This window comes from Crocodylus siamensis, chromosome 5, assembly GCF_052110815.1.
Source record: "Crocodylus siamensis isolate JL-2025a chromosome 5, ASM5211081v1, whole genome shotgun sequence".
Taxonomy (NCBI): domain Eukaryota; kingdom Metazoa; phylum Chordata; order Crocodylia; family Crocodylidae; genus Crocodylus; species Crocodylus siamensis.
The window spans coordinates 124046213-124060953 of NC_143399.1; the positions used below are offsets into that span (position 1 = coordinate 124046213).

General features: G+C 42.9%; 1 protein-coding gene across 4 annotated transcripts in view; it reads right to left on the bottom strand.

Moving 5' to 3' along the window:
* The window catches only part of NPSR1 (neuropeptide S receptor 1), a 168503-nt gene that overhangs the window by 22821 nt on the left and 130941 nt on the right, over positions 1-14741 (bottom strand). For all 4 annotated transcript variants that reach the window (XM_090050175.1, XM_090050174.1, XM_090050171.1 and 1 more), the window contains exon 5: positions 11604-11805. In XM_090050175.1, the coding sequence (XP_089906301.1) occupies positions 11604-11805 (202 nt within the window). The remainder of the gene's footprint in view (positions 1-11603; positions 11806-14741) is intronic.

Consider the following 14741-nt stretch of genomic DNA (forward strand, 5'->3'; position numbering starts at 1 on the left):
CAGCATTTGGCTAATTGACTTCATAGCACTTATCCTAAAATATGAGTACTGCTGGTTGTTTAAAGACATTCCTGACCATTTTCATTTCAAATGTGTTACAAACTCCAAAATAAGTGGTATTTTTACCCATGCAGTGACTAAAGAATGGGACAAAATTGAAAAACTGTGAGGAAGATTATGTTCTGCCATATCTGATTCTTACCCAACCAAAACCAAGAGATTAACAGGGTTTTTTTTACAGAGTAAACCATACTTCCTTCTGTATTTATCCTTAGCTGAGCTGCAAAAGCATTCACAAAACCACATGACTTTCCATGATTTTCATGGCCCATCAACCCATGGTTGCTGAAAGATTCACCAGTCTTGTGAATTCCATAATTATCACTGCAACGAGTAACCCAACTGCAGTATAACACTCAGGTTATCCAGAGAGATCTGACTAGCAGCATAGGGTGATAAAATGAACAGAATGACTGGATTGGCAGCAGATGAACAGTTATAACTTGTGTTGCGGCATGCCCATTGCATAGTCAGCTTGGCCAACACACCTGAGCTGTGAACTCCTCATTCCCCTCTACACAGACAGCCTCCTCGCTCAAGCTTAAAACATCACTTGAATTGGTGTCTTTCTTGTAGGAGCTAGGTTGGGGGGCAAAGTTCAAGTTATAGCTCAAACTAACAGTTCAGTCAAGACAACTCCTAGATTGATTTTTTTTTTCTTTTCCAAGTGTTCAAATTTTTCCCAAACCTCAAATCGAAGTGTTCTTCAGAGTGTATCAGAGTACGGGTTATAATTAGACTATAACTATTATGATGATGTTTGGTGTTTCTTTAAATGCATTTATGACACTGCGTGTGGTGAGTAAAATTGCATACTAAGCTATTGCTGAGATTGAGGTTACCAAGAGATGGAGATATTAATTGCAGGAAAAAGGTCTGTCCAGATTTAGAGTATGTAGAATAAATTGTCAGTCACAAGCAGGCAGAATTCATGAGTCCAATCCCTAAAACTGAAACTGTTTTCTTCTAAAAATATGAGATTAATAAGTAGTATTTTCTAATTGTTGGCATGTTGACTGCTGAGCCTTTAGGGATAATTCAGGTTATGCTTTTATTTTTTTTCTCTTACTGCAACTGGGAGGTCTAGGAAGGTATTTTTTAATTTTAACAAATTTGTTTGTACATTAACACCTTCATGGACTCCTGTATCACTATATTTTTGCATGCCACATGGCTACAAATAAAACATACAACTTATTTTGAAAGGCAAAATGAAAGAACATGTTATTTTCTAATTAAGGATGAATGCAGGCCCCAGAGAGCAGGGGCACAGTCTGTTCCTTGAGATCACTCAAAGGCTGCTTGTAATCTTCACAGCTAAAGATTTAACCAGGCCATAAATGCTGCCAAATTGGCATTAGCCTTTAGTTGCTTAGCCAAAAGCTGCTGCCAATTCAGCAAGGACTGTGATGAGTTAAAGCTTGAGCTGTGGAGTTTGTAAGGGAGAGAGTGAGTGACACTGGGCACGTCTACATGTGACACTACATCACTGTAGCAGTGCATAACAGTGACGTAGCATCGGCGGGCACAAACCGGGATGCCACAGCTACACTGCTGCAGCAACACACTCCATCATTATAGCGCATGGCCACGGTGATGTAGCAGTTAAAATTAACTGTGTCACTGACGCAGCAGAGTACGGGCTGTTACTGCACTGCCATTTAGTACTTCCAAAAACAAGTACTAAATGATGGCGCAGTAACAATGGTTCTGTAGGAACACATGTAGATATGCCCACTGAGCAGCAGACTCTACCCCTCCTGTATACAGCCAGAGCTCAGCACAGAGCCAGCCCTTGGCAACCATTATAGCATCACCAGGCCTCCATTATAGTGCCCCTATGCCTCCATTATGGTGCAGAAACCAGTTTCCTCACTTAAAACATGCACCCCAATTTGGATGACTAATTTTGGGGAAAAGAGTGCATGTGATTTGTGAGAAAATATAGTATGAAACATAACACCTGTTGTAAAGCTTGCACTTCAACACACAAATTTGAACCAATCACTTTGGAACATGGCAAGTGCTAGAAATTACCTATGTCAAATGTGAATGGGTGAAAGACACTTAGGAGATGTGCATGGGAACTGGACTATGACAAGTAAAAGCTGTTCAGCTAAGTTGAATAGTTAAACTAAATTACACTTTGCATCAACAAATGTAAAAATTTATCCTCTGGTTACACTTTTGAAATAGCCTACCAGAAAATATACTGTCACTAATTTAGAATTAATTTCACCTGACAGTGCCTTAAAAATATTCGAAGCTTCTGTAACGCTGTTGAACTAAAACTGCTTTGACAAGTAAATGAAGCAGATATTCCAGCGAGTTTATTGCAAGACTTCATTGTTCCCTATCTTCACATACATTTTATGTTGTGAAATCCAGTAAGTGCCTGACTTTCTTTTTGGAAACATTCTTTTCTGAGATACATTAAACTAAAAATAACAGCGCAGTAAAACTGTCTCAATAAGAACATTTCACCTTAATTATTTGTATCTGAGGTGTTCATATGGGTTTTGGGGTTCTTAATGGCATCTTGATTTAAAGGTCATTTGAATTATGAAACCCTGGAAAAAATGTTTGCAGTTTAGTAAATTATGCCTTTTATTTTCATAATTACTGTCATGGTGGTAGAATATTCTACATGGTGATCTGCATATTTGCTAAAACCAGATCCCATTCCTGCTTTTGGGATTGTACTTCATTTGTGATCAAATCTATAATGCATTGAAGTTTTACACTTAAATGTTTTTAAATACATATATGCATGGGAAATACAATGCAAAGAATAAGCTCTTTAGATGAAAATTGGATATTGGAGTATTTATATATTGGTGTTATTTTAGATTAGCCTTTAAATTATCTTGACTTCCTAGGAATTATAAAAAAAAGTAGCTAATTCTGCCTTGATGTATATTGATGAGTGCTTTACATAAGTAGCAGATGAGATAAAGAACTTTTGAGCTTGGAGGTTGCAAAATGCAACTGTGTTCTCTGAAGCTTTGCTATTTTCAGTACCTTAGAAAATAACAAGCATTTCATGGGGCATGAGATTCCTTCACTATAACATTGCAGCTGATTTTACTCTTGCAATACCCCTCTATAAAGTAGTTAGTCATGTCTCCCCAGCTGAAGGAAAAGAATGCTGTTGAAGTTGAGGAAGAAACTTTAAAAAAAAAAGCGGGGGGGTTCTTTCTTGCAAAGGTATCACAGAATCCTATCGAAGGCTGCGGAGACTAGATAATTAATGAGGTATTGATGAAAATTAGCTATGAGAAATGTCAATGAAGGTTTCAAAAATATATGTGTTAGCATAAGTGGAATCATGGAATGTATTTGAGAAGAACGGTTTGGGGGTTAGGATGGTAGCTTACAGCATGGGAGATATGAGGATAAGTCCCTGCTTTGACAGACTTTCTTGGTTAGATCCACAAAGGGAATTAACTGTTGCAGTGCCTTAACTGCAGTGGGCACTTGGCCCACTACTAGAATTACAGCCTCACATTAGACACTATAAGCTCCGTGTAGCATGCATAGGAAGGAGTTATGTATCTTGAAATGGGATCCAAAGCCAGCATGCTGAGTGCAGAAATGCCTAAGTTAGGAATGCTAAAGAGAGAAATGGGATAGAGGGCTCAGGCACCAAAGGAACTTGGGCACTTATGTCCACCTCCAGTTTTTCAACACAATGCCTGGGCTGCAGTTAGGTGCCCCAGCCAGATCAACAATTGTCTTCATGAATACTGGAGAAGGACATGAGGATGCATCCCAAAATACATGATAGCACAGTAACGGACTAGACCAGTGCTTTGTATGTTTTATAATGAGGTGGCTTCACCTTTTGGCCCATGGGCCAGATGAGTGGTGTAGGGTCAGTCCACAGGTGAGATGAGATCCTGTGCACCAAGCCAGGGCCTGCAAGCCCAGACCTTCATGTCAAGATTGGGCCCTGTTGCTAATAGCTGCTTCCATCTGGCCCCGTCTGCTGGGATCATGGTCTGGGGGTCAAGCACTGTCCCTGTCTAGACCTGTGTGCTAAGATTGGGGGCCTGTTCTGCCTTCTTCCAGCCCTGCATATTGGGATTGTGCCCCCCAACCCCCTAATCTCCAACCAGCCCTACAGCCTGGGATTGGGACTCCAGGGCTCCGTCCAGCCCTGCTGGCCCCGTGCTTGACCCAGGCCCCTCATGGACCTGTTGGGTGCCCCACAGGCTGGATGACCCAGTGCCATGGGCTGGATCTAGCCTGCAGACTGGTCGTTGAGCGCTCCTGGACTAGGCCATTTCTTTGGGAGTGAAGAAGAATAACTTTGACAACTGTCAAATCCCCATTCTGCCAGTCAGTGTGGAAATCTGGACCCTCATCTCCAACGTCCCAGGAGAATGCCCTACCTACCAAGCACTTGGATATAACAGGAAGTAGCCCTGTTGTGTTGAAATTGTCTCCCCCTTTTATATTATTAATATTGAATTAACATTTTATTAATATGTTTTCCACGCCCAATTAATAGTTCATAATTTGCCCAAGGAGAACAAAGTCAGCAGAAAGGACTGAGAGGCCTCTCCCTTAGAATAACCAGTAACCTTGTGGTGAATACTTTCCCTTAGGATGGGAAAAGACCCGAGTTAAAGTCTGCTCTAATCAGGCAGATAAGGGGTTTGAAAATAGGATGCTGATTCCCAGTGTGAGAGCTAGCAAGTATGATGAAACACATATGTCTGACCGTCCCAAGAAATCCTGTCCCCAAACCATAAAAGTTCTCTGATAATGCCTTCAGGCTGACTCCCCTAGTGGGGAAAGCCTAGTATGAGAATCCTGGTAGGGCTTCATTATGCAGTGAGGCTCTAAGAGCTCAGCATACTATAGCTGGTTTGATCACCAAGATGTGGGTGGTTGATTACATTTTTAACTGTTCTCTTTAATAGGGATAGATTAAGCTCATACCAAGCTCATACCTGAAGCCTTTTTTACATGCTGTAGTTATGCTGTAGTTCAAATACAGCATAACTAGAGATATAGGGATATTGGAACTCTTCTTGCCTTCGCTCTACTTTTGACTGCCTAGATGCATCTAAGTCTATGACTACAAACTTTAAGGTAAATGCCAACCTATGCTGATCTCATGTCCTACAGAAGAGAATGGCTGTTCTGTAATAAGAAGTGTATCATAGCTCCATCATAGGTAGACATGATCATCATCATGGGTAGACATTAAACCTTTACATAGATAACAGTTACATCTGTCTCCTGTCTCCTTTTTTGTTTTTGAACTTAGATTCTCTCTAAAAAATGTAGCAGTGTACAAGAAATAATCGTCTTGCCAAGGAGGAAAGATTGATTGGATGACCTGAAAGGTATTTTTCCACCTCTGTGATTCTCACTATTGTAAAGGGGAACAAATGATGATCTTGCTAATTTGTGACAGCTGTGCAGTCTGGCACTGAGACTGGATTGCTTAACAAAGTTAATGTGGCTATGAGCAAAATACAAAAGTTATTGCTTTCCTCTGGAGACCAATTTCAGGCTAAGTTTAACCAGCATTAAAATCGTCAGCTGACAGATGCTCCGCTGGAACAGATGATTTCAGCCACCAAAGGTCACAGGGTTTGCCATTTTTCATTCTGATGGAGAAAAATCTGTTTTGATTGGAAGCAGTAGAACCAGATAGCCACGATTAAAGAATAAGAAACTAAAGAATGCTGTTTATTTGCCAAAGCAGCTGAAAGCACATCAAGCCGCTTGCTGACATAACATCACAACAGCATGATATTACAATACTCATTAGCCTTTGACTTACCTAAACAGTGCTATCATTTCTGGAACTGAAGATCAGAAGCAGCTGGTTCTACTTATATTATAATAAAACAAAAAGACAATAGAGGCTCATGTGCTTCCAGCATCAGCTGTGGTGGAGACTAGCAAGACTGATTGCACTTTTCCCAAATTGAACTGTCTGTAAGTCATACAGGTACAGCGCTCCTTTCAAGGACCGTACAAATTGCCTCTAATTTATGTGAAGAAAGGTATCACAGTAAGGTTCCTTTTCTGCAAATAATGAAGCCCAGAGACAAAGAAGAAATCCTCTTGGGATGTTTGTACCAGAGGAAAATGAAGTAAACAAAGAAGAGGTACAGACTGCTCCCTAGCTGTTGTCTTTTCAAAGACGTTAAGAAATCTTGCTCTTGTCTACATCAGGTACAAAACATTAGATTCTATTGTTAACACTTTGACTTGCTAGAGAAAATTTTTCTTCTGAAAAAGTGTTTCACTCCTTTATCTGAGCCTTTCACCATGAAGCTGAACTTCACCTAGTCTTGGACCCTCCTTCAACTTTTCCTTTCCCTCAAAGGCTAAGGAACGGGCTACCTCTCAGATGGGACAGCAATAAATATTCCACAAAGCAACTGAGAGCCTGAAATAGCTTTAAAAAGAGAAGTTATTAGAAAAATAAAAGTTAGAGTCTGTCAAAGATAAAAGTTTCAGGATGTACCTAGGTCTAAAACTTCACCCAGCCTTGCCTGAGTAGGCAAGGACATCTACTGCCAGGATGCATAGGACCAGCACTGGGAGGTGCAGGACCGGGCGGACTGGGAGTTTAAGGCACAGATCCTGGCCCTGGAGAAGCATCATACGGAGGCCGTGGAGCAGCAGGTTGTGCTTGTTACCAGGACAGTGGAGGTGATGGAGGAGGACTGCTGGGTGCTGGACACCATCCTGATCCTGGCCATTGCCTTTGTGCCACCTACTGCCCTGCCTACCCCCTGGCAGCTGCCCACTGCCCAGAAATAGGTCCTCTTGTGGGCCTGGGTAGAGGTCCAGTGCCATCTCCATCATCTGGGAGCCCCTGCCACAGCCCCACCCCTGGGCTGGGCTGGGCTCAGCCCTGCCTTTTGCCCCAGCTCCACACAGCTGCAGAGCAGGATCCAGGACTACAAAATGGCCCTGTCCCTGGCCACTGGCTGCCAGAAGGGGAGCTGCCCACACTGGAGACTGGCAGCTGCCATCGCCCTGGGCAAGCTCCCTGCCTGCCAGGCTTGCTACAGTTTGCATACCCATGGAAGAACAGCCAGAGGCCAAGATGCTGTCCGCCTGTCCCTGGGCTCTGCCCCTAGGCACCCCACTCCTGCTCCCCACCCCCACCCCAGGAGAGAAAACACAATTGTAAATGGTTTATATGGGGAAGAAGATATTTTTTGGTGGTGGGTGGAGTTGGTGGTGGAGGGGACAGGGGTCTTTTGTTGGGGAGGGAGGATCTGTGTGAGGGTAATAAAGTATTTTTCAAAGAACTGCCCATAGTGTGTGGCACTGGGGGTGGGCAGTGGTGGGGAGGCTGTCCAGGTGGGCTGCAGCAGGGAGTGCAGGAGCAGGTAGGTAGGCCAGCACCTCTTGCACCCGGTGCTTTGCCCTGACTGGCAGGTGTGTGCTTCACCTAGGGCCTTGGCTGGGGGGGCGGGATGTCTGCTGCTGTCACTGCTGCTGAAGCTGGTACTCCTACTGCCAGGTATCCTCTGCCTGTTGTGCTTCCTTTGCCCAGGCCTTCTGAAAGAGCTCCCCTGAGGCTTCACAGATGTTATGCAGCATGCAGGCTGTGACAGTGACCTGGGTGTGGGTCTGACCCAGGCACTGGTTATAGTGGGCCTGGTGGAGGTCCAGCTGGCTGGTGTAGGGCCACATGAGCCAGGGGAGGAGTGGGTAGGTAGAGTCCCCAATGAGAAGGAGTAGGATCACCGTGGCACTCAGCTGGAGGATGGGCACCCTCAGCTCAAAGTGCCCACTCTGCACCAGGGCTGGCAGGATGGAGTTCTGGAAGATGTAGGCATTATGGGCACTGCCCACTCAGATGGCACTCGCATTCATAAAGGTGCCACAGTGGTCAGCAATGACCTGGAGCATGGTGGAGTGGAAGCCCCACTGGCTGTAGTAGGGCGGTCACCATGGGATGGGCAGATGGTGGGGATGTGGATCCTGTCCAGGGCCCCAATGCACTGGAGGAACCTCAGCATGCAGAACCCCACCACCACCATCAGGGGCTTGTGCATGCAGAACACCATGTGCCCCAGCATATCTTGGTGGGTGCCACACATCTCCAGGATGGCTTCCCTGCCAGTGACCTTACCCACACCAAGTAGCGGAGGCTGGAGGGCAGGGCCAGCTTCAGCAAGGTGATGGCCAGTTGTGTATCCATGGGGAGGATCTGCCGCATGGCCATGTCCTGCTGCTCTGTCTCCCTGCTTCATGGCTGCTCAAGCCTCTGCCCCTGGCAGCGATACTCAGTGCAGAGCTGCTCCAGGAGGTCCAGGAAGGTGCTCTAGGTCATCCAGAATGCCTCCAGTCACTGCTCTTCATCCCAGGTGGCCTGGACAACATGCAGCCACAAGTTCTGGCTGGCTGGGCAGGCCCAGAGGAAGCAAGGCTGGACACCCAGGAGGGTGTGGACAGCCCTGGAAGTGCATCCAGAAGCATATGGTTGGCATCCCTGCTGGGGTCCAGTCAACAGGACAAGGTCCAGGCAGCAACTACCTGGTGGCAGGACGCCTGGGATGGCACGGTGTGGCCAGCCAGGCGTTTGTTGCATGGGGGGAGCCAGTAGGGCCCAGTTTACCATGGGTCTCTTAGTGATTGATTACTGTGGCAGGCCAGCAGGGCCAGCATGGGAGCCAGAAGGAGCCCAGGGTACTGAGTATCACTGCCAGGGGCAGAGGCTTGAGCAGCCATGATGCAGGGAGGCAGAGGCTACAGTAAGAGAGTTGCCATGTTCCTGCCTCCTCACTGTGCACACTGCTCCTGGCCAATAAAGCAGCTGGCCAGGGAGAGGGCTGCCTTTTAAAGATGGCCTCCAGCTCCCTCTGGTGGCAGCAGAGGCCTGATGCAGGGGGCCTCAGGAAGTGGGATCAGTTTGCTGCTTGGAAAGGCAAATCTGCTCCCGCTTCCCTGCACATGTAGATGCCTGTCCAGGAGTGTTTACTCACAAGTAGTTTATTAATGAGTAAACTGCTCCCAGTCAAATCCATGTACTCTCTGAGTCCTTGACCAATCTCTACCAAAACTGAAAGCTGCTTCTTCTCTCTACATCTTTCTCTTACTAGTCTAGTCATTTAATCAGTTTCTAACGTCTAGGCCAACAGGTGACATAGCTTTTTACATGACAAATTAACTTTGCCCAGCAGCAGTACCCTCAAATAATCCATGGGAGGCTGCCTCTTTAAACAGAAATATTCTAGCTACTTGTATGTGACACCACAAGGGGTGTAATTAGCATGGGCTGAGCTATTTAATGCTATCATTCAGCAGTGTTAACTAGTTTGTCTGAAGCACTCTATGGACATCAAAGATGCACAGCTTCCAGTTTAAGAGGCAGCCTCCATGGTGTATTTGAGTGTTGCAGATTGTTCAAAAGTGCTGCTGCCTACTGCCTCACTGGCTAAGTTTGCCCTTAGATTTGTCCTCACTCTACAGACTTTTATATCTGTCTTGAAATCCATTTCCTTCCTTGAAATGGAAACTCCATTAGATTTAATATTTTCTAGCCTATTTTGAACTATTCACCTGTTCCATCAGATTGCTTCAATACTTGGTAATTCACCCCTGAGATTATCACTGAGTTTCCCAACTGGGATAAACAACTAATACAGCAATATAACAAAATACATAGATTTCACACACCAGAAAATTCGTATCTATTTCTGTAACAAATAAGTTATTCTGTATCCCAGATGGTACGAATAAAATGCCAACTTCATTGAATCATTTGATGTTTGTAGCTGGTTGAGCAATAGCCAGTCACTGGTTCCATTTTGAAAAATACAGAGCTTTTAAGGCCAGAAGTGGCCTCTATGGTGATCTAGTTTGAACTGCTGCAAAACTGCCCACTGAGTCCTGCAGTGATAGGGGAGAAAAGAAAAACCCTGTCTCTGATTTTCTTGTTGCTGTTCACTATATGGCATCTATTGCTTATCAGAAATAAAACTTTTGATACAAGAATAAGTCTGTAAAACATATATTTGGGGTCTGAGCCTCTCCTCATTGCACAGGGCAGGATCAGGACCCCTGCTGTGTGCCTTTATTCCTGCAACATTATTTTGTCTGTGCAGTGCTACATGGATGCTTCTGCTTTAGTAGGTGGCATGTTTGAAGGGACTTGTTGGACATGATAAGTTTTTTGTATAACATGCCCGCTGTCACCTGGTGGCATGGATGCCAGTGATTAATTAAGCAGCTAGTAAAGAACAACTTTACCATCTAAATAAACATCCATGTCTATTCACCATACAGTTAATTTAATCATTGATTTACCTGCAGAGAAAAATTAGTAGTATTAATATATTAGGTAGGAATTCTCAGCCATGATATTGCAGCATCTTGGGGTGCCATGCAATCCTTAAAGGAGGTATGAGGACCTAAGCAGATAAACTCTCCCTGTTTGGCCACTCCCCACCCCTGTTGTCCTGATCTTTTGCAAGAAGGTAAGCACTGTAATAAATAGGTGAGTTTTTTAAATGACTTAATTGACAACAGTTAAAAACTTGAGCCTTAAAAGGATAATAACCATTGTATTAGGGAATTAATATACATATGAGGGAGAATTATTTAAGGGATTTAGAGCATATGAAAGATACAGTGTTCAACAGGGGTGAACTGGTTTCCTAATATAAGGCCAGAAAGTATGTATTTTCTAGCAGAATTCTTCCTATTTATTTTTGCTAAATAAAAATGGGTTAACGGTTCAAGTAGTTCAGTATAATGTCTAGCAATGACCACTTACAGATGGTTTAATGGAAGACCATAAAAAGCCATAAAAAGTTTCTCTCTTTACACCCCTCTGTAAAGTTTGAGATATTTGGTGACCTCTACCCCATTCCAGTTTCTACTTAAGAATTTCTGTCTGACTTTGGGCAAGATATTTAACTTTTTGGTGACTCCTTTCCCCCAGTGAAAAGTGGGTGGAAGTATTCTTTGGTCCTGTTAATGTACATTTGCTTTTTAAAGATGCTTTGAGATCTCTAGATGAAAGATACTACAAAACCTATATATCTCTTTCCCTATTATGCACCTGGTTGTATAGTACCATCAAGTAAAATGACTTCCTGATTGCTGCTAAGAACCAGTTTGTTAATATGCTGAAGCTTGAGAACTCAGGTGGCATCAAGGTCACATTAATGAAGTAAATGAAGTTTCTGTTCTTTTATTAAGTGTGAGAGTTTTTTTTAATAAAATGTCAAATGAGTGACAGTATGGTATAATGAGGTCTGTGAAGTCTGCAGCTTGGGAGAGACATCCACTTGTGGATTCTATACTTGTTCAGATTAACACTTTTTACTATTAAAACTGCATGGAAATCACCCAGTGTAATCGGTCTGCTCTGTATATGAGACAAATGAATGAATCAAAGAAATACAGAATCTTACTCTGTACCAATTTATATCAAAGCAGCTTTTATCTTAAACTTTATGAATGGGTAGTAAATTAAAAGACTGAAGTGACAATGACAAGTTGTTACTACCAAGTACCCATCAAGTATCGTCACCCTCCAGGACTCTTACCTGATGATAATCAAAGGAATGAAATATACCAGAAAAGCAACCACTGTCATGTAAGGTATCCAATAGGAGTCATCTGGCCACAGGGCCCAGCACTGTACTTCTCCATTAGATAGTTGCCGCTTCCCAAATATAATCAGAGTCGGAATCGAAAATAGGAAAGAGAGGCTCCAGGCCACCACAATAAGAATTTTTGCCTGCCTTTCTGTTCAACAAATTCAAACAAACATTATTAGTTCAGATGTATTGTTTCTTTGGAGAGTCTCATCAATTCATAGGCATGCATGGAAGAAAAGGCCTTGGGTTGGGGAAACTGGGATTCTTTCCTGCAGTCTATTGCCACTGCAATGGAAGGAAACTTAGTTTTTAGGATTAAAACCAGTTGCTTTATGATGTTGATCTTGCTATTTTAGGGTAGTAGAAGTCAGCTGAATTAGAAGTACTATGACTAAAGATATAGGTCAGGTGCAACAACTGCGAAATATGAGAGCTTATAGATTCCAGTTAGACAAAAGTAGCCACCTCCAACCAAGGTGATCTGGGCAATTACCTGGGCAAGTACCTCTCCAGCAGTGCCCACTCATACTGCAATATGAAAGACAGGGTTGAAACAACAGCATGTTAGTAACAAAATAAAAGAAGCCTCCATGCTGCAAGTGAGAAAAGACAGCTGAGGGGACACTTAACCCTGGAAACCAGGATCCCCAGTAAACCACCATGAAAATTAGCAGGAAACGAAGTGTGCCGAAGTGAACTGGTTTGTATTATGCCAGAAGTTCACTGAAAACAGAAACCTTTCTGCAAAACTACTCAGATTCAACACACCTACATGTTTTTAATGAAAATCATTTTGGGCTTTGGCAAGAAACAGATATCAAAACGTATTTTAGGAGAGATTCGAACAGCTAGTAAATAGAGCAGCACTGATTCATAGCTGTTGAAGATCCCACTTGTACTCGCACACAAATATGCTGCTGAGTGCATGTGACTCTCTCTATACACCTAGATATTGCCCTTGAAATCACTTTAAAATGTGCACATCTATACTACTTAAAACTCAGTCCTTTCCAAAGAGCAATATAAAAGTAGATAACAGCAGTGTTCAAAAGGTAATTTTATGCTTTATAAAATATCAGCTGTAATATTTATCCTTATAATTTTTAAAAGGTTCTTTTGTTCAGTGTAGGAGAAGCTTGTTTATTTAAAGTGCTTGGAGAAATTCCATAATAGTCAGGTAAAGTATGGGGGTTAAAATAGTGGCATTAACATCATATGGGGACATGAATCGTGGAAAACAGCACAAAGGGGCAGCAGAATACATTAGCAGAAGGGAAACTGCAAGTCTCATGAAATATTTTTTATAGAGAGCTCTTATAGACCATGAAGTGCAAACCCATTTGAAATATTTGAAATTACGATGGTTGATTTGCAGGAAAATATATTCCAGAAACACACCTGAAACAGAAGAATGGATAAAATGACCTGCAAGTTCTTTTCCACTGCTGATTGTAAGGGACATGCGAAATATCATTTGTACAAGATATGCAAAAGTTGCCTAGTGCTTATAATTAGACCTGGGTGAAATACTTGGGCTGAAAAATGTTTCTTGTTCACTGAAAAAAAATGCAAATTCAGGCCACCCAAACATTAAATTAATTTGTTGAATTGTTTTGGCCAAAAAAGAAAAAAAATATTCTGAACTTCTGAAATGTTTTATTTTAATCATGCTTTGTTTATAAATCAAATGAATTTGACCTTCAAAAGTTAAAACCTCTCCAATTAAACATTTAATTTTACCTCAAACATTTTATTTTTATTTCTCATTTCATGCAAATAAATTAAGGATGTTCATTTTGGAAAATCCCCACCACATTTTGGTACAACTGGGCAAAGTCCCAAATCATTTATTGTTACAATGTTTGTCAGATCAATGAGCTGGGAATAGGATGTACATAACCTGCCTCATTGTCCTTGTTTAAGCCTTTAAAATTTTTGTGCCTTATATCCACCCAGAAAATTGTCATAATATTTAATTATTTATGGCCAGTTTTGTTTTGCTTCTTTTCTATGAATAATATCTTACTTCTCAGGTAGGTCCACAGAAATTAATGGGACCACTCATGAACTGGAGTGCATCAGAACATAAGGTATGTCAGATGTAGGGTGAGGAATTTCACTCCAGGGGAATCATGATGTTTCCTTCATTTTTCTTTTCATTTTAAGGTCTTGTAATTAAAAGTTTAAAGCAAAATTCCAAATATTTTGTTTCACTACTTTTTTTTGATCCATTAAGGAAGTTTTCTACTGTGATACTCTGGAATTTTCTCTCCCTGTCCTTTGCTTCAACAGATCTTGAATCTGTGCCCTTTTGCTGCAAAATGCAGGGCTTGTTTATGAAGTGTTTCTCTGAGGTATGGTTTGAAGGAAGGCTTGAACTTTTTTGGTTTAGTTAATGAGTTACTGTGTGACTACTTTTGTTTAGCTTCCTGATCAGTAATATTGTTATAAGGGATAAAAGCATTTAGTTTACATTGGGCATGTCTACATGTGCTATTGATGCTAGAAAGGCTTATTCAGTGGTAAAATACTGTGCAGTAAGCCTTCCCTGGGAGCATGTCTATACATGCTCCCTGTTGTGAGAAAATCTGCTTCCAACTGGGGCAGCTTGGTACAGGGTGCTCCTAGGGTTTGAATTACACTTCAGCTCTTGGGGGAGTATGGCAGTGGCAGTCAGAAGGAGCCGCTGCTGACACCACCACCTGGGCTGCTTTGAAGGCTCAGGGCAGGCTGACCGGCCCGCAGGGGTGTTCTCTTCCATTATGGGGGGGCTCTTGTCTCTTATGGGGGGGTTCACCCCCCCAACCTCCCCCATAATTTGAACCCTGGCTGTTCCTACCCTGCTCTGGCCCCCTGCAGCAGCCAGGGAGAGCTTCTGATGTGCATGAGGCCAGAAGCACTCTGGCAGCTGCAGTGGTACCTCTCTTGGACCCATGCACACCTGGAGGGATCCTGATGTGCACAGGGCTGGGAGACAGCTGCCATTGCAGAGCTCTCCCAGCCTGTGCATATGGAAACAAACTCCATGCCCAAGGGGGCTTCCCCATGCAGCTGGGGATTGTTCAAGAGCTGTCCTGTTTCTGG